Source organism: Saccostrea cucullata, unplaced genomic scaffold (assembly GCF_032062105.1).
Source record: "Saccostrea cucullata isolate Sc308-1 unplaced genomic scaffold, CSIRO_AGI_Scuc_v1 ctg11549, whole genome shotgun sequence".
In the NCBI taxonomy this organism is placed as follows: Eukaryota; Metazoa; Mollusca; class Bivalvia; order Ostreida; family Ostreidae; genus Saccostrea; species Saccostrea cuccullata.
In genome coordinates, this window is record NW_026938838.1 from 38,131 (window position 1) to 59,495 (window position 21,365).

The 21,365-nt window shown below is 33.1% G+C and overlaps 2 protein-coding genes and 1 long non-coding RNA gene across 4 annotated transcripts in view; 1 reads left to right on the forward strand and 2 right to left on the reverse strand.

Annotated features, from left to right (window-relative positions):
* The window catches only part of LOC134251501 (nose resistant to fluoxetine protein 6-like), a 68,414-nt gene that overhangs the window by 24,171 nt on the left and 22,878 nt on the right, over window positions 1-21,365 (reverse strand). The window lies entirely within an intron of this gene.
* The window catches only part of LOC134251499 (nose resistant to fluoxetine protein 6-like), a 35,184-nt gene continuing 21,489 nt past the window's right edge, over window positions 7,671-21,365 (reverse strand). Inside the window, exon 16 of the mRNA XM_062733921.1 lies at window positions 7,671-8,953. Within this exon, the coding sequence (XP_062589905.1) occupies window positions 8,840-8,953 (114 nt within the window). The 3' untranslated portion in view covers window positions 7,671-8,839. The remainder of the gene's footprint in view (window positions 8,954-21,365) is intronic.
* LOC134251504 (uncharacterized) lies at window positions 13,561-17,535 on the forward strand. 2 transcript variants are annotated; one of them, XR_009988754.1, is made up of 5 exons: window positions 13,561-13,780; window positions 15,183-15,305; window positions 15,419-15,485; window positions 17,246-17,457; window positions 17,495-17,535. It is a non-coding gene; the product is annotated as an uncharacterized LOC134251504 (long non-coding RNA). The 2 variants fall into 2 exon arrangements; XR_009988755.1 differs by having other exon boundaries at window positions 15,183-15,243.

Sequence of the window (21,365 nt, forward strand, 5' to 3'; positions counted from 1 at the left end):
TATCATGCCTCGAGAATTTAATCAAAATCATTACTTAACTGTGAAAGCGCATACTAGATCTGGACGAAGATCAGTCTAGTTGGACGGGATGTTCTATACATTCCAACATATTATAACCCTAAAACAGCTAATGGGGAATCTTTAGATGCACTACATAAATGCTTAAATCGTGTTTACCAGGTAAGAAATGCAAGTGTAATTGTTGCAGGTGGTTTTAACCTACCAGGATGGAGCTAGGCAAATAAGACACTAAAGCCAATTACCCCCTGGTCAGATAACCAACACAAATTTGTAGACATCCTGGATGACGATGGCTTAGTTCAGCTAATGAATGCCCAACAAGAGGTGAAAACAGCCTGGACTTGATACTGACCAACAACCCATCAGAATTTAACAGAGTAGAAACTATTCCAGGCAGCTCAGACCATGACAATTGTCTTTTCAGAAATAAACACCAACATCCTAAAGAAACATCAAAAGCCAAGAAAAATCCCCTTATATTGCAAAGCCAGCTGGGATACAATGAAAGAAAATATAACATCAACCCTAAACACAATATCAAAGGTGGACGTTGATAATCATAGTGTAGATGAGATGTGGGAGTGCTTAAAAACTAACATGGAAAACAGCATAAAGCAAAATATACCACACAAAGATGAAAAGCGGACTATACAAAAAGGAAGAAGAAATCTGGAGACAACAGAGATAAAGAACACTTCAAAGAAATTAATTGGAAAGTACAAATAGAGTTAAGAAGAGCATAAGGGGACTACATCGAGGGGAAAGTAACACCTTAAGTAGAGGATGACCAATAAAGCAGCCTAAAGCGTTTCTGGACTTATATAAGACACCAAAGAACCGAAAACAATGGAATCTCACTAATCCGCAGTGAAGGAGTGCTACATGCCAATCCGACTGACCAGGCAGATGTGCTGATCAAACAGTTCCAGTCAATATTCTCAGAGAAAACGCATTTCAGTACTGAAGAATTTTCTCGTGACTGTCCTATGAGTGGAAAATACCCAGTTGCACCAGAACTGCACATTACCCATAATGGAATCCTAAGGCTTATGAAAAATCTGAATCCATATAAAGCAGCGGGCTCAGATGGGATTAAACCACGAGTACTGAAGGAGTTGGTGGCTGACAGTGTGACCCCTACTCTGTTTACAAAGTGGAGAGATATCATCGGAGTGGTGTAAAGAGCATGTCAGCCCGATCTTCAGAATAGGTGATAGATATATTAAAATCTGAGAACTATCGACACATGTATCTCCTGCAACCTTATGGAACATTTTGTCCCCAGCCATATCATGCAACATGGTGATATTAACAACATTATATACCCACTTCAGCATGGATTTTGTAGCAAAAGATCCTGTGAATCCCAACTCATTGAGTTTATAGATGACATAACCACCTACATGGCTGCCGGAAAGCAGACAGATGTATTGATCATTGATTTTACTGAGGCTTTTGACGAAGTTAGCCATGGCCTCCTCATCCATAAGCTCTAACATTATTGGATTCAGGGGAATGTGAACAACTGAATTGCTAGCTTCCTGTCCAGCAGAACACAAGCTGTAGTTGTTGATGGAGAAAAGTCCAGTTATATAAGTGTTGACTCTGGAGTGCACAAGGGTCAGTCCTTGGACCATGCTTAGTCCTATTCTTAGACTACATAATGACATGCCAAAAGGTCTCTATGCTACAGTAAGACTTTTTGCTAAAAACACTCTTGTGTGTCTTACTGTTACATCGGAACTGGATACTCAGACACTCCAGGCAGACCTAGATAAACTGGGCATCTGGGTTTAGGTGAAAGAATGTGGAAAATGGAATTCCATCCTGATAAGTGTAATGTATTATCGGTCAGCAGGACGTCAAACCCAATACATCACCAATGTACACTACATGACCATATTCTCGAACATGTAAAGAGAGCGGAATACCTCAAGTTGGCTGTCTCATAACATCAAATTGAAATGGAGTGACATCAGTAACATCCGCTGCAATGGTAACAAGACCTTGGGATTCCTCTGCCGAAACTTAAACATCAGCTCAACTTCCATAAAGCAGAGTGCATATACAAATCACTACTAGTCAGACCTCAGATGAAGTATGCAGCGCCTGTTTGGGACCCCTACACACAAGAAGACATCCATAATCTGGAAATGGTCCAACGACGTGCTGTACGATACGTAAGCAACAGGCAAGGTAACAGATCGAGTGTGGACAGCATGATTCAACATCTACAATGGCAGACAATTGAAGAGTGTTGGCGAATCTCCAGACTCTTCCTATTTTACAAAATTGTTCATGACGAATTGGCCGTTACCAAGTGATCGCCTAGTCTAGCGATATATAACGTCATTATTGAAAATGTTTAAATTTGTATGAAGATTGCAAAGTTTAAAAAAAAAATAATTGCAAGAAATTGAGAGAGAACACATATTTTTTCTTAATATATCGATTCTAAATTTACTTCACTTTCATTGTGTTGAGTACCCGGTAATATAAAATTCGTCTGCTTCATTTTCATTTTACAAGCATTGTTTTGAAATGCGAATGCTGGTGTGAACGGCGTATTTTACTATATATTTCATTGAAATAGCGTCACCTTTTCTCATCGACATTAGTGCATTTGACATATAATTACAATATAACCACGCATGCAGAATCTGATAAAAAAAAATGCAGAAAGAAAAATTCGAAACGAAAGGACTTAGCTGACAAATTTTCAGAGTATGTTCTCAGGCAGACGGTAAACCTGCGATCTTCATTAAAGAAAAAATTGAATAGAAGTAGACAATGTGCAGTACAATACCACAATTTACCTTCTACCTTAAATTTCTATCCATCAGTCTGTGCAATTTCTTTCAAAAAAATTGACGATGTTTACAATATTAACACGTAAGACTTGTATAAATACGGATCCGGATGTACATTTTAGAAGAAGAAGTGTCTCATATATGTTACACAGTGACACCTTAGGTTGGCGAAGATTACAACAAAGTAGGGCGGATGCAAGGCTTGTACTTATGTACAAGATCATACATGGTCTGGTAGTAATCCCCTCAGTTCCGTTCGGACTACTCGTCCATTTCATTCCCTCACCTTTCGACAGATACAAACTAAAAAATGTTTATAAATACTGTAAAATAGCTTTTTTTCGCGTCTGAGTAATTTTCGCAAGGTTAGTTTACAGTACTCTTTTTTTACCCTCTTACATTAGTTCAGTGGAACAGATAGCCGGGCAGTGTTTTCTGATTCCACATGTTAAACATTTGAAACTCGAAGTGAGTAAACTGAATCACCCTAGACCTTAATAATGGTGTTTTTAACTGTAAATACTGTATTTCTAAACTTTTATCTTCACTAACTTAAAAGTCCCTTTTTACCGCATTGAAATTAACTTTTCTCTACTTTTTTAATATCTCTTACCCAGCTGCGCACCCTACTCAGAATGCTCAAAATTTGAGGGCGAGTAGTGTCGTTGACCCTCACAACAGTACGATGGCATAATAAATCACCGAGGAAGACAATTGAACCATTTGTGTTTTCTTTTTTTCGAAAGCGAGGGGGAGATTTAAATCTCATTCGTCTGTTGGTTCTGTATTTGGTCTGTATTTCTGTCTGTCCATCAAGAACAATTTAACATTGTTCATATCTTTTGAATAAGAAGAGATAAGGCTGTCATATTACATGTTTATTGCCTGCGACGAAACCTTTCTTGATTTTTTACCACCTGACCTTCACCTTGAAGTTTGACCTACTTTCGAAATTTAAACATTACTTTGAACGGGCCATAAACTTTGAATGAGAAGATATAAGGCTATCAAATTAAACATTTGTATTAACTGTGACAAGAATTTTTTAAATACACTATGCTTGTTAACCTTGTGACCTTGATCTTAAAGTTTGACATACTTTTCAATAACTTAAATAAACTAGGTACGGTCTTTTCAATGAGAGGAGATGGAGCTTTCATATTAACCCTATGTATTGCCTATGACAAGAGATTTCTAAGTACACAATGGTTTTTTACCCCCATGATCTTGACCTTGAAATTTCACTTTCTTTTAGAAAAATTAAAACACTTCTTTAAACTGGCCATAACTTTTGAAAGAGCTTTCATATTAAACATATGTATATTACATGTGACAAGCTTTTTCTAAATGCACTATAATTTTTTTACCTTGTGACCTTGAACTTGAAGTTCGGCACACTTTTCAAAAATATTAACCTTGGTCATGACTTTTGAATAGGAAGAAATAGGGTTTCATATTAAATCTTGCATGTGTGTTGCTCGTGACAAGACCTTTTTTATTTACACTACATTTCTATCTCGTCACCTTGACCCTGAAGTTAACATTATCCTTAATACTTAAGAAAATTAGCAATTTTGTTGTGTATTAATGGGAAAAAAAATTAAACTAGAACTGTCCAAACGGGACAAAACACCCCCCGCTGGGTTTTTTCAGAAGTAAGTTTTTCCATAATAAAGATATGTATCACACATGAATTATGAAATTTTTCTTCCAGTGACCTTGAAATTCCCCAAATGACCTTGGGTCAATATCATGACATACCCTTGGGTCATGGGCAATCTTTGGGTGAAATGAGAACCTACCAAGTTTATCAATAAGAAGGATATGGACCGGACATGAATTATGAACTTTTTCTTCCAGTGACCTTGAACTTCCCCAAATGACATTGGGACAAGGTCAAGACAAACCCTTGGGTCATGGGCAATCCTTGTGTAGAACAAGAACCTACCAAGTTTATCCATAAAAAAGATGTAGACCGGACACAAATTATGAACTTTTTTCCAGTGACCTTGAACTTCCCCAAATGACCTTGGGTCAAGGTCAATCTTTGCGTGAATTGAGAACCTACCAAATTTATCTATAAGAAAGATATGGACCGGACACAAATTAAGAAAATTTTCTTCCAGTGACCTTGAACTTCCCCAAATGACCTTGGGTCATGGTCATGACACACCCTTAGGTCATGGACAATCTTTGCGTGAGATGAAAATCTACAAAGTTTATCCATAAGATAGATATGGACCAGACGAATTATGAACTTTTTCTTCCAGTGACCTTGAACTTCCTAAAGTGACCTTAGGTCAAGGTCATGACACACCCTTGGGTCATGGACAATCTTTGAATGAAATGAGAACCTACCAAGTTTATCCATAAAAAAGATGTAGACCGGACACGAATTATGAAATTTTCATTCCAGTGACCTTGAACTTCCCCGAATGACCTTGGGTCAAGGTCATGACACACCCTTGGGTCATGGGCAATCTTTGTGTGAAATGAGAACCTACCAAGTTTAGCCATAAGAAAGATATGGACCGGACACGAATTATGAACTTTTTCTTCCAGTGACCTTGAACTTCCCCAAATGACCTTGGGTCAAGGTCATGACACACCCTTAGGTCAAGGGCAATCTTTTTGTGGAGTAGTAGATTCTAATGTTCCTCCGTAAGAAAGATATGGACCGGACACGTTTCCATAGACAGCTCGACGGACAGACGGACAGACAGACAGACAGACAGACGGACAAGGTGATTCCTATATACCCCCCCCCCAAACTTCGTTTGCGGGGGGTATAATTATTATACAGGAATGGGTATAGTGTGAGAGCAAACCCATTCCTAGTAATGTCAGCCAGTGTACAACGTTGTGTACATGGTTTAACAAATTAAATAGACCCCTGAAACGTACAATGGCATACGCTCTGTTATTGTTAATGTTGGTGTGTTCAATTATTGAGCTCTGCACACACCACTGAGCACGCACTGATAAAACTGATGTGTTGGTTTTGTTTTTGCATATTTCCAATCTGACTTTTCTGGATTATAGTTTTAATATTTTCACATTAATACACAAAACAGGGATTTTCCACTCACTTTTGGGAATGGGGCCCAGGCCCTTGGAATTGGGAATTTATCGACAGTTTATCACTAATTGGGAAATTTTATTGTTTGATGTTTTTCAAAAAATAAACATTAAGATGAATAAAATTAATGTTTTACATACTTATGATAGAGCTCTGAATCAAAGAATTGATCATTATAATAAAGATTTACACAATTTTCAAACCTGACCATGTTTATATTTTGTGAATTATGATCAAGTTAACTTCTTAAGATCTGCTGCATTCAAGAATTGAACATTTGCAGTTCATTTTTGGGAAAAAGGGAGGGGTTTTGCAATTGGGAATGGGGCCCATATTCGGCCCTACACGGGGCAGTGGAAAATCCCTGCAAAAATATTGCCAATTTTTTTTAACGATGTTGGCTCCTGATATTTAAAGACTTTTTTATCAAGTATATTTTTAGTTTCTATATATACTAGTTCATAGAAAAATCAAATCAAAACTTGTGGATCTATATGCTTCTTTTGGCGCTACAGTACATTTAATATGACCTTTTTGCACTAAAATGTGTGCCTTAATAAAAATTACATCTTGGAAGTTTACCCTCTAATATTTTTATCCAAATAAAGCATGACTAAAAAACTATATGTTATTTTAAAAAGACACTTTAAAACTGTGACTAAGAAAACGTTTTAAATTTCGTCGCATAATCAATTATTTGACCTTTCTGCACTCACAAAATGTGATTTTTCATGCATTGAAAAATTAATAAGCAAGAAAATTATTTTAAAGTCTTAAACTTTTGCTGAATTTAAGCAGATAGGTCAAAGTTAACATCAATCATGGGGGTATATGATGTGAATTTTTAGATATTACTAAAAAGCTTCAATTTAAAATTGGCTCGATTCTTCCATAGACTTTCAGTGTATTTACTATATTTGTCACAATTTGTTGAAAGAATTCATAAGAAATAATATAATAGATATTTCAGAACCAACATAACACATTTCACAGCAAAAAACAGCTTTGCATGCAACCAGCATGGCAAAATACGAATACAGTATTGTATATACCGGTGGCTAAAAAAAATTGATCATTTTCCTCTACAAAAAAAAACTTCCGCCAAAAAATATAGTTCCTGGATTAATCCTACTTGAATGGAATTTAATCGCGGTTTTTCATTAAATATTGTTCAATCTGCATTGCAAAATCCAGATTTAATGTTAAAACTAAAAAATGATGCAGAATTTAAAAAAAAAAAAAAAAAACGTCTAGACCAAAATCTGCTCGAAAGCTCAGGATCAAACCTCCTTAAGTATGAAAGATTAATTAAGTTAAAATATGTGAAGATGCACAGAAGTGCCAATCAAATGCGTCTAGAAATTCAAAGTTTCAATAACTTCCACAAAAGATTTTTTTTTATCATATTTCGTTTGAAATGCTACAGCAACATAAAAGTTATGATTATACAGACAATTTGAGAAAATATTAACCTCAGATCTGTGTCTAGACTAAGCACCTTTAAGATTACAATATATCTCAAAGTCATGGGGAAATGAAAATCATTTCGCTGTAAGTGTCAATTCCTTATATTAATTGTGCTCGCCATGCACGTGTTTTACTGTACTAGTAGACTGGTACAACACAAGTATTACTGATAGCCCCATCAGTCCATATACTAGTACATGTAATATAACTTTATAGCTCTATATAGATTTAAGTTCAATACTTGGCAAAAGAAACGTAGAAAATGAAAATAAAGAACAAAAATAATTAGAATGCTGACAGATTTTATATGTAAATAACAATAACAACATTATATAAAGATAGAAAAAGGTAGATATGCAGATCAAAGAAACATCTTTTATATGTGACATATTTATTTTCAATTTATCTTACAAAAAAAATAAAAACATTTCCCTGAATAGAATCATAAAAATAAATCTCTACAAAAAAAAACTGTACCTCCAATGTTTTAATCTTATATCTGAAGAGAGTAATTGCAAACATCTTTAGAACTATTTTTCTTGTAAATCTGGTTGAGTTAGATTTTAGTGAAAGTTTGTTTTAACTTTGTACTTCATGTATTCTATAACCAAAACAAGTAGTGTTCAAATCCTGCTAAAACAAAGAAAGGTAGCATTTTGAATTAATCTCAGTTTTTTTTTCTTTTTAAAAATATGACTGTCAGATCTTTCAATTATCCAAAGACTATACATCATCGGGTAGTCTAAGTCTCTAGAATGTTTAATGTTTTATACAAATCAAGAAATAAATGTAAAAAAGAAAAGCATTTCATAAAAAATACAGCCTGATTGTTTGTATAGAATGACGGACACTTGATCCATGCATATATAAGCTCTATTCTGATTATAACTCAAACTGTTGAAAATCAAATACACATCATGACATGAACTAGTATAATTATAACTTTTCCTACATGACATGTCTTCAAAATTTCAAAACTAAATATTCATACATGTACATGTATATAGCAATATTTCAACTTGTAAACCAGCTAAAGCTTATTACATGCATATTTAAAAATTTGCATATCATTTTTTTTCTTTTTAATGTAAAACATGATTATTACTGTAAATAGAAAAGTTTATATATAATATTAAAAAAAAAATCTATCACTTCACAAAGCAGAATTCTTAACAATGGTAATGTTTTGTTGCTACGTCAGTTAAAAACTTTCTCAGGGATTGAAATAAAACACCAAAAAATAAACAAAGAAAATGAACATGACGTGTACAAGTTTGTTGTGTATTTAAAGCTTTTGTACATGTAATAACTTCAGATCATAAAAAAAACTGGATTGATATATTTGTGATATACATGTACAAAGTCACCTGTAAATCGGTAAAAATAATTTTAAAAAATAGAAATTTTAAATATTATAAAAAAAAGTATAAAAAAAGATAACAGATCATTATAACAATTTATCTTAGTTTTTTCTCAGAAGAAGTCTTTCTAGTCCTATCATTGGTGCTTCAAACGCCATGGAAACAAAGAAAGCTACTCCGTACGTCGCCATCCAAAATCCCAAAAAGAGGAACACCTACAACAAGTTAACTTATAATGTAAAAGGACTTGAGACCCATGACAAGTAATATTTCTAGTAGCAAGGGCACTACAAAGTGGAACATCCCCTTGCATTCTAATACAATGATAAGTAAATATCCTGTCTACATACACATGAGTTTTTTTAGCCATGTTTGAAATTATCCTTTTTAACCTTTACAACAATACCGGTATGTTCTTTATAATCTTCAACTTTCTGACGAATCAAATGGAACAAATAATCAAACAATTTTAAAATACACTGTAATGAAATAAGGAGACATTTCAACACTCAAAGTCAATAAAATGGTGCAAACAATGTCGCTGGGGTGTAAAGCGTAAAAATCAATGAGATGTCTAAGAAAGTATTCTTTAAATGACTCGATGAATATGTAAACTATTGAACAATTATACAAAAATGAAGTTAACAATTCATACTGAGATATTAGATTTGGAATTTAGTGACTTTTTGAAATGTACGTTACTGTCGCCAACCCTGATAAGTTACACTAAAGTGATAATCTTTGACAAAATATCAGTTAAATCTTGAATAACTTGTCATCTATCTTCAAAAGTGTAATTTATGAAATGATTGAATTAAATTATAGAGTATAATCATTGATTTTTTCCAAACTCTGATTGAATATCCCTATGTTGCCAAATATAAAATAAAAACTGACTGTCCTATTCAAGTATGGTTATATATCCAAAATATGATGCCCTTGCTGTTCGAATACATGTACTTTTATTTTGATGCAATCTATTAGTAAATTATAAATAAATTGCATAAAAAATTGTATCAGTTTACAGTACTTCGAAATTACATTCCATCAGCCAAAATTACTTGCGTATGGATAGTCACGAAACATACGTTATATTCATTGAATAGAGTACGTAGGAGCAATATACTGATTAAACATGTGGTACAATTTTACTGTCCAAGAAACGTAATCCTTACACTGATAATAATTTAAACATGTATTATTGTTGGCTACCTAACAGGGAGAAAATCGACCAATGTAACAACCGTTACCGAAACATTCGTTACCAGACCTCTTAAAATACAATAATTCTCGGGTTCGAGCGCCTCGAGCCTCCTCCAGATGTCAGAATAAGTTTACTGGCGCGAAATATTTGAGCATGTGAATGAGCTGAACATTTTTTTAAAAAGTTTTCTTTCGCTGGAGACAGTGCTGGTAAGTTTTATGTTCTAGAATGCAGTAATAATGAATTAAATCAAACGAATTCATATGTGACTGTTAATACAGGTAACTCTCAATACCTCGAAGTCGGCGGGACCGAGAGAAAACTTCGAGAGATCAAGAGTTCGAGATTTCAAGAGTCCGGAATTTTCAGGTTTGTTGACCGGTTTTGAAATTAGTATTACCGGATGTAATAATTTTCATGCAGTACTAACCTTTTACACGTGGTGTTTATAAAACAATGGTATGTTTTCGTATTGTAGATAAATATTTATAGAACTGAGTAAATAAAAAATGTACTTCGTCTCTTCATGTTTATTTATTTATTCTTTTTTATACGGACGTCAAACTATGCCTTCCTTAAATAAAAATGACATTTTACGGCTTTGTACATAGCAATGACTACTTCAAACATGATCATTATTGTAGATAAATATTTATAAAATTGAGTAAATAAAAAATGTACTTCGTCACTTCATGTTTATTTATTTATTCTTTTTGATACAGACGTCAAACTATGCATTCGTTAAATAAAAACGACATTTTACCACTTTGTACATAGCAATGACTACTTCAAACATGATCATTAAACGTTGAACGAAGTTCTGTAAGTATTTGTGCAACAATAGTCGTAGTATTGACTTTGAGGCTGTTTCTGCATTTTCATATTTTGTTAAACTTTGACACTGACTCGAAATAAAAATTAAACAATTTAGTTTTTCGTCTTGTATTCAATTTAATATTTTTCATTGACACAGCTTCTTCCTAAGACAGTTGATGATAACTATTTTAATACCATATAGGCAACATATGATTAATTATAAATCAATTATCACCTAGCAGTGTAAGTGTCACCTGAATAAACATCCCGTTTCTCGAGACCCGCGTCTTTTAAATGTCCAGGTAAAGTCGCTAATTATGTAACATTGTATACACATAGCCACTTCGAGGTTTCAAGGGTAAATTCCAATAGAATATGCATAGCGGGACTGCATATTGACTTCGAGGGATCAAGGGTTTCGAGAGATCAAGAGTTCGAGAAATCAAGAGTAAATTTGCATAGTTATATAGGGAAAAAAATCGGGACCGGAGACTCACTTTGAGAGATCAAGAACTTCGAGAGATCGAAGTTCGAACCATCAAGAGTTACCTGTATATATATCATAAATGACAAAAAATATACAAATAATTTCGTTGTTTACCTGGATTTCCTCTGTTTCTTATTATAAGTGTTGAAACCTTCGTTACTTAAGGTAGGTCGCGGGTTTACTGCATAAAAATTCTTACGAGAAAACATATCTTGAAAATTTGATATAATGTTCCTTAGACTTTACAGCGTATTATCTGCAATTTTTATCAAATTTGCCTACGTAGTTTTAATGCTATATTATTGTAAATGCGGCATAGTTTTTAGTACTTTTTTTACGCTTTACTATTGAAATATATGGAAAAATGACGTTTTTAAGCCAATTTTGCGGAAAGAGTTTCTTTTTAAAAAGTTGGATAACTTTTAAAAAACTTAGACGAATTAGTCAGGAATTTCAAAATGTCAAGATGAGGTGAAATCAAAATTATTGATATAAAAAAATCAATATGTCTTCTCGCTAGATTTTTTGCTAAATAATTGCAAAGTTTGCTGTTATAATGCCAAAATGTTGCGTTTATGGCGTTATTTATCTCCACAACGTCATATGTTGACCTTAATCACGTTAACAGTACGTAAAGTATAAATATTTTAACATTTGGAATATGCAAGATATAAAGGTGACATAGATGTAAAATGTTATTTTATTCATCATTTAAATTATTGCGGATACATATTAGGATAACGAGTACCTTATTTACACTGAAAGTCAGAATGAATTTTATAAGAATTCGTCGTGCATGAGAACTAGCATGCAGCGACAACACCGCGAATGATAAAATATTATTTCCTGTATATTTAGGATGTTCATGTTCAGTAAAATTTCAAGCATAACACATGCATTTGATCACTTTATTCGATAAACAGTAAAGAAAGATATCCCAGTGAGTAATTGGGAAGGGGGGGGGGGGGGGGTCTGGCAATGTTCTTTATTAGTACTAGTTACTAGTTTCTTAATCAAATTGCAAAATGTAAAACACTTCCATTTAGCTTATATAACTACACACAGAGCTTTTTAAAACATAAAAATATATATATATATAAATGATATTTGTAAATTGTTTACATTGTCGTATAGGACTGATTTGTATAAATTTATTTTTAAAACGCAAATTACAATTTGTTAGCCAGCATATACATAGCAATTATATTAGACTTTAAAACAAAATAATCAAATATATGTCATTATGATGCTAATAATAAATAAAAGTAAAATACATGTAATAAAATTTCAATCGTTTTTAGTGTTGAGGATTGATTTCATGTTGTATAAATGTATGAGCGTCTGCTCTAGAGTCTCGAAGTAAGGAGTTGATCCTTATGTCGTGGGTTCGAATTCCACTGTAAGATGTGGAGACCGGTCGTTCGGATGAGACCGAATAAACCGAGGTCCCGTACGTCGCAGTAGGTGCTGGCACGAAAAAGATCCCCCCCTGCTAAATGGCCATAAGTGCCGAGTATAGGACAAAATTTGCAGCTCTCCACCGGTAAGTGGTGGCGTCCTCATATGAGTGAAAAATTCTCGAGTGGGACGTTAAGTACAGCTATTTATAAGAACCAGGCAGAAATGAAAATAAGTGATTCATGATAGTGATAGATTTTTCAAAAACTATCATATTTATATTAAGATACATCAAACTAAATACTTGATCACAGTTATAAATGGATTTCATGCATAGTTGATTAAAATATGAATTGAATACATACTGAAACAGTCAACAATATCCATTGAAAGGTGTCTGTACGTGCAGGTGATTTTTTAAGAAGGCCCGCACTCTCCTTGAATGTGAATTATAAAATATTGAAAATCAAGTATAAAAGAGGAAAAAACAATTAAAAAACCCATGGGTTATTTTAATTACGAATAGATATTGTGATTTTAAATTATGTAAAAACATGAAATTCTAGTTATCTCCCTTGGCACTCTTTAGTAAAAGGAGTTGGAAAGAGTGTATCTAACTCTTCAGTTTAGAAGGGGAGGAATGTGTGTGATTTCATCTTCATTTTGGAAGTTTTGCCGGTTTTCATACATCCAAGGGGCATGTAAGTCTAAAATTTTTATTAGAAAAATATAATCCTAGGATTAAAAAAGTAACTGCCTGCAATTTGCTTAATTTTATCTGACAAAAACAAAATTTTATTTCCTAAACATGCTAAGAATTTAAGTGTTTTGAAAAAGGCTAACTTGTTTAACAATAACATCAAAACTACTTAAATTCAGTTAATTTGGGGGAAAAACATTTAAATTTGTACTGGAATTTGAAAAGTAGCTAGCTGCTGGGGATTAGAGTATGATGAGTATCTCTCCTTTCCGTCGATACTCCCTTAGTACTGCAATATACACAGTCGACTGGAAGAAATCCTCGACCTCAGCATACACGAAGCCATAGCAAGAAGCAGTGAAAGCCACAGCAGAGATTGGATGGAGCATAATTTTTTCTATGTCTCGGCGCCTCTATGGATGTCATATTTAGATCAGGTATTTAATACATAACACAGACAAATGTCTAAACAAAGACAATATTGACTTTTTTTCAAATTGAAAAAGGGTTAGTCAAGAAAACATAATAGCAAATAATAAAGGGTTAGTCAAGAAAATATGATAGCAAATATACAGGCTGACTGCTAGTAAAAGTTATCAGTCCTGCTAAAAATCTACCAGCCTAGCTGAGAAAATAATTGTCTTTTGTAAAATTTATTTTTGAAACTAGAGGTACTGTGAGCAATGAGCAAATGATAACCTCCCCCCAACCCCAACCCCCTCCCCGGCCTCCCATATGAATATAATAGTGTCCATATTGTTTTGCTGTAGGAAAATATTATATTAATAATGCCATACTTTTGTACAATATCACTATTTTTTTGCCTAATTTTACTCTTAAACACACGAAATCTCAGGAGCTTCTGGGGCTTTGCCCCCTGGACCCCCTTCATTCAAACTATGGTATGACTAAACATATGACTGTACTTTGGAACATCACTATCAAGACCCCTTGTCTGAACAAAGTTATCCACGCCCCCCTTTAATCACAAATCCTGTACTGCTCATGATACCATTAGTTGATTTGGAAGCGATTAATCAAATTATTAAATTTTAATTAATGAAAACTTTAAACAAGTCCAGCTGCATGGGCATCAATATGTGCGAATTGGTAAGCCCACAGCAAAATTTGTGTGTCTCGGGCAGTCAGGCGCACTGTTATTTCAAACACTGTTTTCGGAATTGCTAATGGGTCCTTCTTAAAATAGTGAATATTTAATTAAGCCCTGAAAAAACTCAGATGTTATGGCAAAACCATAATTACTATTTTTCTTATTCATTTAATCAAAATGTAAAATTGTGCCCTTTCAAACTGTATATTTCCAAACTTGTATGTGTATGATATTCTTCAAATGCATTTTCTTTTATTTGAATTATATATAAGGGTGGGGAGTCAAACAAAATTTAATTGACAGGCAAAACAACCAATAAAATACTGTTATGGTTTTATCAGTTGAAACGGGAGTAGGGGGTGTTAAAGCCATAAAACCCTATCCGAATGGGGGAGGGGGGCTTCTCAAATATTCCTACAAGCAAATATTTACACACATAGAAAGAGAGAGATTTATAAATGTGAGAGCACATACAATATTCATGGGTTTCTGCCAGTGTTTACGTCTAATTTAGGTTTAAAACTTAAAAAATAAAATTTGATCCTACAAAACTAGAACTCTTTTTCAATTTATAACTAATAGTATGAATTCATGATGATATCACTAGTACATGGGGGGGGGGGGGGGAAATAAATATTTATTATCAAATAATTCAAAAGCTAAATTGTTGTATAAATGTATGCATTCTCTTGTCGTATGATGAATTTCATGATTTGTTATCATTTCAGATGCAATCTGAGCCTTGTTCTGAATTTCAAAATCCCCTTTGACAACACCTGCACAGCTGAGGTAATGTAAACTTAAAAATTGAGGACAACCATCACCAAGAAAAGATTATCCATTCAACTAATGTTAGTGTTATATATACTTTATATTATTTATGTATCATTGGATAATTCGGTATTTTGTGTTGACAACTTGCAGTTTTTTTTAATTATCATTAAGAACATTCCTTTTCATTTAGCAATCAAGGGCTTTCTGACTAAGGGCTGAATTATAGTGAACACTACCATTCAGAGACTTTGAAACAGGTATATATTTCTTCTGATCTTGATTCTCTGAATTTTTTAGCTCACCTGAGTTGAAGGCTCAAGTGATCTTTTCTAATCAAAGTTTGTCTTTTGTTTGTCAAAGTCATTCTTCAAGGGGAGAGAATTACAAAATTAATAGCATTACTGATATCTTCTCAAGAACCAATGGCCCAGGAAATATGAAACTTATGTGGAACCATTGTCGGGTAGTGTAGATTCAAATTTTTCAAATCATGAACCCCATGTGTAGGACGGGGCCACAACGGATGATCAGAGTTTAACATAGGTATATATATAAAAAATATTTCAAAATCTAATCTTCTTGGATACAGCAAGCCTTGATTGGTAATATTTATATGAAAGCATTTTCAGGTGGTGTAGATTCAAGTTTGATCAAATCATGACCCCAGGGATAGGGTGGGACCACAAAGGCCAATCAAAGTTTAACTAAGAATATAGGGAAAAAAAACCTTTAAAAATATTCTTCCAAAGAACAGAAAAGCCAGTAAGTTATATATACATATGGAAGCATTTTCTTGTAGTGTAGATTTGTTCAAATCATGACCCCCACCCCCACCCCCAGGTATAGGGTGGGGCTACAATAAAAGTGTACAAACTTGTAGGGAAAAACTCACAGTTAGTCAAAAATAAGTACCCTGTAAGCATCCTTAGTGTAGATTCAATTATGTTCAATCATACCCCCCTCTCTCTCTCCCTTACAGGGAGAAGTCAGGACCACATATGCTTTTAAGCTTTTCAATAAAAAGCTGATTTTTGATATACATCCAAGCCAGATGAGTGATGTGGCCCTGGGTCTCTTGTTAAATCATTTATCTACACATATATGTACAGTACAACTCGGTTATAACAAACTAGGACCTGTAAAAGTACTTCGCTATATAATTCATTATATCCATATTTGTAATTTTGTAATATTTATATAGTTGGGGATCCAAGAAGACTTCTTTGAATTCACAATGTCCGTGTTTGTACTAAACAAGTTTTACTGCAGTTACATGTATGTGGAAGCCAAATAGGAGTAAAAGATTTATTATTGTATGTCATCTTCATTATTTTGTTCAATCCATACAAATGTTTCTTTGAATATTGGAAACTAAAATCAGTAGAAAGTTAGAAATTAAAATTTATAAAATGCAGCATATCTAAACAGGATTTTTGTTGTTGAAAAAAAACCTTTTCAGATGAGCAAGGCTGTAATAGTTATACTAATATTCAGAATCAAATAACAGCTAACTACTTGAGGCAAGGATAGGGTGAGGGTTAAAGAAGGGGTTACATCACTTAAAAATTTAGAGAAGAATTGTAGAGCTGAGGTTTTTCTCAAGAACCATAGGGCCAATTTTTACCAAACTTGGCAGGGCTAAGACCCCTTACAAGGGGTGATAATCAAGAAAAGAGAAAAAAATAGGGAGCCACTGGGTCAGAAAAACTGAAACTTGTGTTAAAGCATCCAGGGATTAAGTACATGTAGATTGTAAAAATTGTTTAAATCATGTCCCCCTCCTCCAAAGAATAGACCTAAACCACAATAGGTATTACAAGTAGGAAAATCTGGTGTAGAACAGAATGACCAGTTACTCTGGTGAGTGTTATGGACCATGGCCTTCTTGTATTCATGATCATGATCATAGAGAAAATGAATATTAGCTACTCTCCTTCAACAGCAACAAGAAAAAATTGCTTTACAAAATGCCTATTTTCATTAACAAAGTTCAAATTTTGAATTATATTTTTTCCAGATTGATGAATGAACCACATGCATTATGTCAAAGGAATCTAGCTGGAGCACCTATTTAACAGCCAGGACACATAGATGTACCTGTACAGTTGATACAGATAATCCCTACGGCACATTTCTAAATGATGGCCAAAAAAATCTAATTAAGACACTGTCAGTTTAAAACTTTTTGAAAGAAATCCAGACCAGAAACAAAGGATATTGATCTTTAAGGTCCTCCAAATGTAAAAGGGGTTTTATTGAAACCAAGACCAGGATACACCCAAGGATATTTAATATTACACCCCTTCAACATAAAATTTTGAATTTTAGTTTGCCTGTCTAGTCAAGAACATGGATTTTTTTTTACATTTGATACACTTTATAATGTTATATTGACATTTTTTCAAGATTTCTTTACTGTAAACTATGTATTTCAGCAAAAAGTACATTTACAGGTGATTTGTCAAAAATTGCTTTAAAAATACAATTGAAATATTTAGATCATGTCTTATAAATGGTTTATCACGGTTACCACAGAAACCAAATATTTGTTTTAAAGAAGTTCGGTACAAAAAAAAATGTTGTGTCTTTCAGTATTTTAGCTAAAGGCCACTCGTACAGTTTTCTTCATACAAGCTAATCACATTGACTAAATTGTATAGGCAAATACAATATTTTTGGAGATGTTGTCATGGTAACCAGATACAAATCACAAAAGCATATTTAAAAAAATATATTTTTATGCATTTACAATAAAATGTGAAAATAATACATGTATGTTAGTCAATAATTATTTTGTATTTTATGGAGATTTTGTAAAGTCAATTTATTTTAAAAAAGCATTTCCAGAATAATTTGTTACCATGGTTACAAAAATTTATGAGAAATCCACTGGTTTTATCTAATATTTGCAAGGTTTACGAGAACATTTTTTATCTTATATTATCAATTTTTTTGTGCTTGTGGTATTTTTTCCACAACATACTCTGAAAATGATATATTTTGGTATTTTCTTGAAAAATGAATTTTTGTGATATTCTGTTGCCATGGTTACAGAATATTTTTGAAAACCCATGGGTTTTGTTTTGTTTTATTAGAATTAGGATTGTGGTCTTTCCATCCCATGCTTTCAGTTTTCTTTAACATGTGGGATTTTTTCTAACTATTCTCTTAAAAATGGTTATTATTGTGAAAAATGAATTTTTGTGACATTTTGTTGCCATGGTAACAGAATATTATTTAAAAACCCATGGGTTTCATTTAATTTTATTGAAATTAAGAAAGTGCTCTTTCTATTCCACATTATCAGATTTCTTTAACATGTGGGATTTTTTTCTTACTATGCTCCTAAAAACGGTTATTATTGTGAAAAATGAGTTTTTGTGACATTTCGTTGCCATGGTAACAGAATATTTTTAAAAAACCCATGGGTTTTATTTAATTTTATTAAAATTAAGAAAGTGTTCTTTCTATTCCACATTATCAGATTTCTTTAACATGTGGGATTTTTTTCTTACTATGCTCCTAAAAACGGTTATTATTGTGAAAAATGAGTTTTTGTGACATTTCGTTGCCATGGTAACAGAATATTTTTAAAAAACCCATGGGTTTTATTTCATTTTATTAAAATTAAGAATGTGCTTTTTCTATCCCATGTTATCAGATTTCTTTAACATGCGGGCCTTTTTCTTAATATGCTTCTAAAATATGTTGGATTTGAAGAAATATTGTGAAAAGTGAATTTTATGAAATGACCTATGTTAAATTGAAATTCAGCACCTTTAATAAATCCTATATAATTTTATCCTTATGGTAATCATTTATCATTTTGTATGTACTTCTCAGGAAAAAAAGATTTATTTATGGTACTATCATCAAAAAAGCTCTGTTCCTGTGTTCAATAATAGCTAAATTCACATTTTTTTTCAATTTTTTGCTTGGTTGCCATATGCATTTACATGGTGCATTGTTTCCATGGCAACAAAGGCTGGCCAAAAAAATTATGTTGTCCAATGATGTTCCCTTGGTCTATGAAGCAACATATTAAAATTTTGTAAAAATCTGAAGTGGTCATGAATCACCCCCTGCCTGGTTCTTACAAATAGCTGTACTTAAACAATATACAATCAATCATTCAATCATAGTGCTACATGTATACGCGCGTTCCCTTTGAGTTTCAAAAATAAAGTCAATGCGCACACACAATCCTTCAAGTTTTGGACTTAGCAATTTTATTTACGATTATTTTTTTTGTATACAACAACTTTTACGCCGTCTCATTTTGATTGACTTTAATTGAGCAGTTTAGTAAAGTTTTCACTTACGATATTAATTATAACTTTCATTTGGTATTTTATTTAATTTTCTAAAATCATTACACGTAATCACATCAGAATTTCAGGCCGTAATATAATTTTAACAGATCTTGGTTCATACATGTACGAAGTTTACGTACAATGCGCAAGCACTTTGTATATGTATAACATACTTGATTCGTACATAACTTCAAAAAGTCATTTTCAGATAATTAAACGGGAAACAACGCAACGTCGCCTTTGTGACGTCATTGACGTCATAATCAAATGTGCACAAAACAATCGCTCGGATTGTCAAAATTGTGTACCAAAATTGATGACAAAAGCAAACCCGCGACCTACCTTAAGGTAACATATGTTACGAAAATTTTCTCAAACTATATATGTAAATTTTGAAACTGTTAAGTAAACTTTTTTATGATAAACTTATTTAAATGTAAACTTTATAATTAGCCTGTAATATTTAAAGCAAAATTTCAAATATTTCATAATCAATACATTTCTGCGGAAGTTCTGTTAAACATACAAATTAATTCTAAAGGAAAAAATAGTTTTAATGTTGATTTTTTTTATTTGAATCATGATACCAGGTAAATTAAAGCTTGATTTGTTTTTTGTTTTTAAATATACCATAAAGGGTTTATTTCTTACCTTTCATAGTGTTAAACATACATTTCATTCTAAGTAACGTATGTTTCAATATTTTGTTTTAAATAGTTTTAAAACCTGAATGGCCTTGACACGAGCAGAAATTCAAAGGAACTACAGACAAAGAAAGAAAGAAAAGGAAGGAGAGAAATATCTTGAAAAAGAGAGATAAAGACAATGAAGAAACTATATTCCAGTAGCTTTACTATCATCCTCTGCTCGAAAGAAAAGAAACAAAAAAATAGGAGAAAGAGTTCGGAGACATAGGACGAATAAGAAGGAAAGACAGGAACTACCCTTACACGAAGATGATGCTATAGAAATTCTACCCGAATCAAGTGGATATGAAAGTATGAGCGCTAGTGTTAGTAATGAAAGAGCATTATTGCAAGTTAGACTGCCCATCATATCTGCAAAGAGAAATGGACCAAAGATACGTCTTAGTAAAGCTTTGTCGAAAGCCCATAGGGAAATAAAAAAAATGAAATCAGACAATGACAACCTACAAAGAAAGGTAAAGACAATTCAAAGACGAGTGCAGAGAATGAAGAACAAACAGGCCCCTTCAACTCCAAAGAGCAAAACTGATAAAATGATGAAGGAGCATGGATTACATCATTTACATGGGAGGATAAAAAATGTACGAAAACAACTATTGATGAGCAATGTTATTATAGATGAAGTAAATAGAAAGATGAAAGATAAAAAAGCTGGCAAGAAGAAGATTGTGTATGGACGAGTTGTTGGCAATCTTCTTAAAAAGTATAGATGCATTTCTAAGCTAAGTAAAGCAACAGGTTTGCATAGAAACGTTCTTTCTAGAGCAATTAAGAGAGGTGTAGACTTTACAAAGCAAAGACGATTGCGAACACTTGCTAAGTATCGAGAAGACATAATTCAATTTTTGGAAAGGGAGGATAACAGCAGATGTCAGCCGGGGAAGCAAGATGCAGTGAAATGTGGAAGTGAGCGTCTTCAAACTAGAGTATTGACAGATTATCTTGATAATCTGTACCTCAAATACAGATCAGAAAAACCAGAAATCGCAGTTTCCTTGTCTACTTTTAGGAGAGCTAGACCGAAATATATTCTCCCTACAACATTTCTCAGCAGAAACACTTGTTTTGCACAAAGCATCAAAATTTTGTATTTAAGCTGAAGATGCTGAAAAAAGAA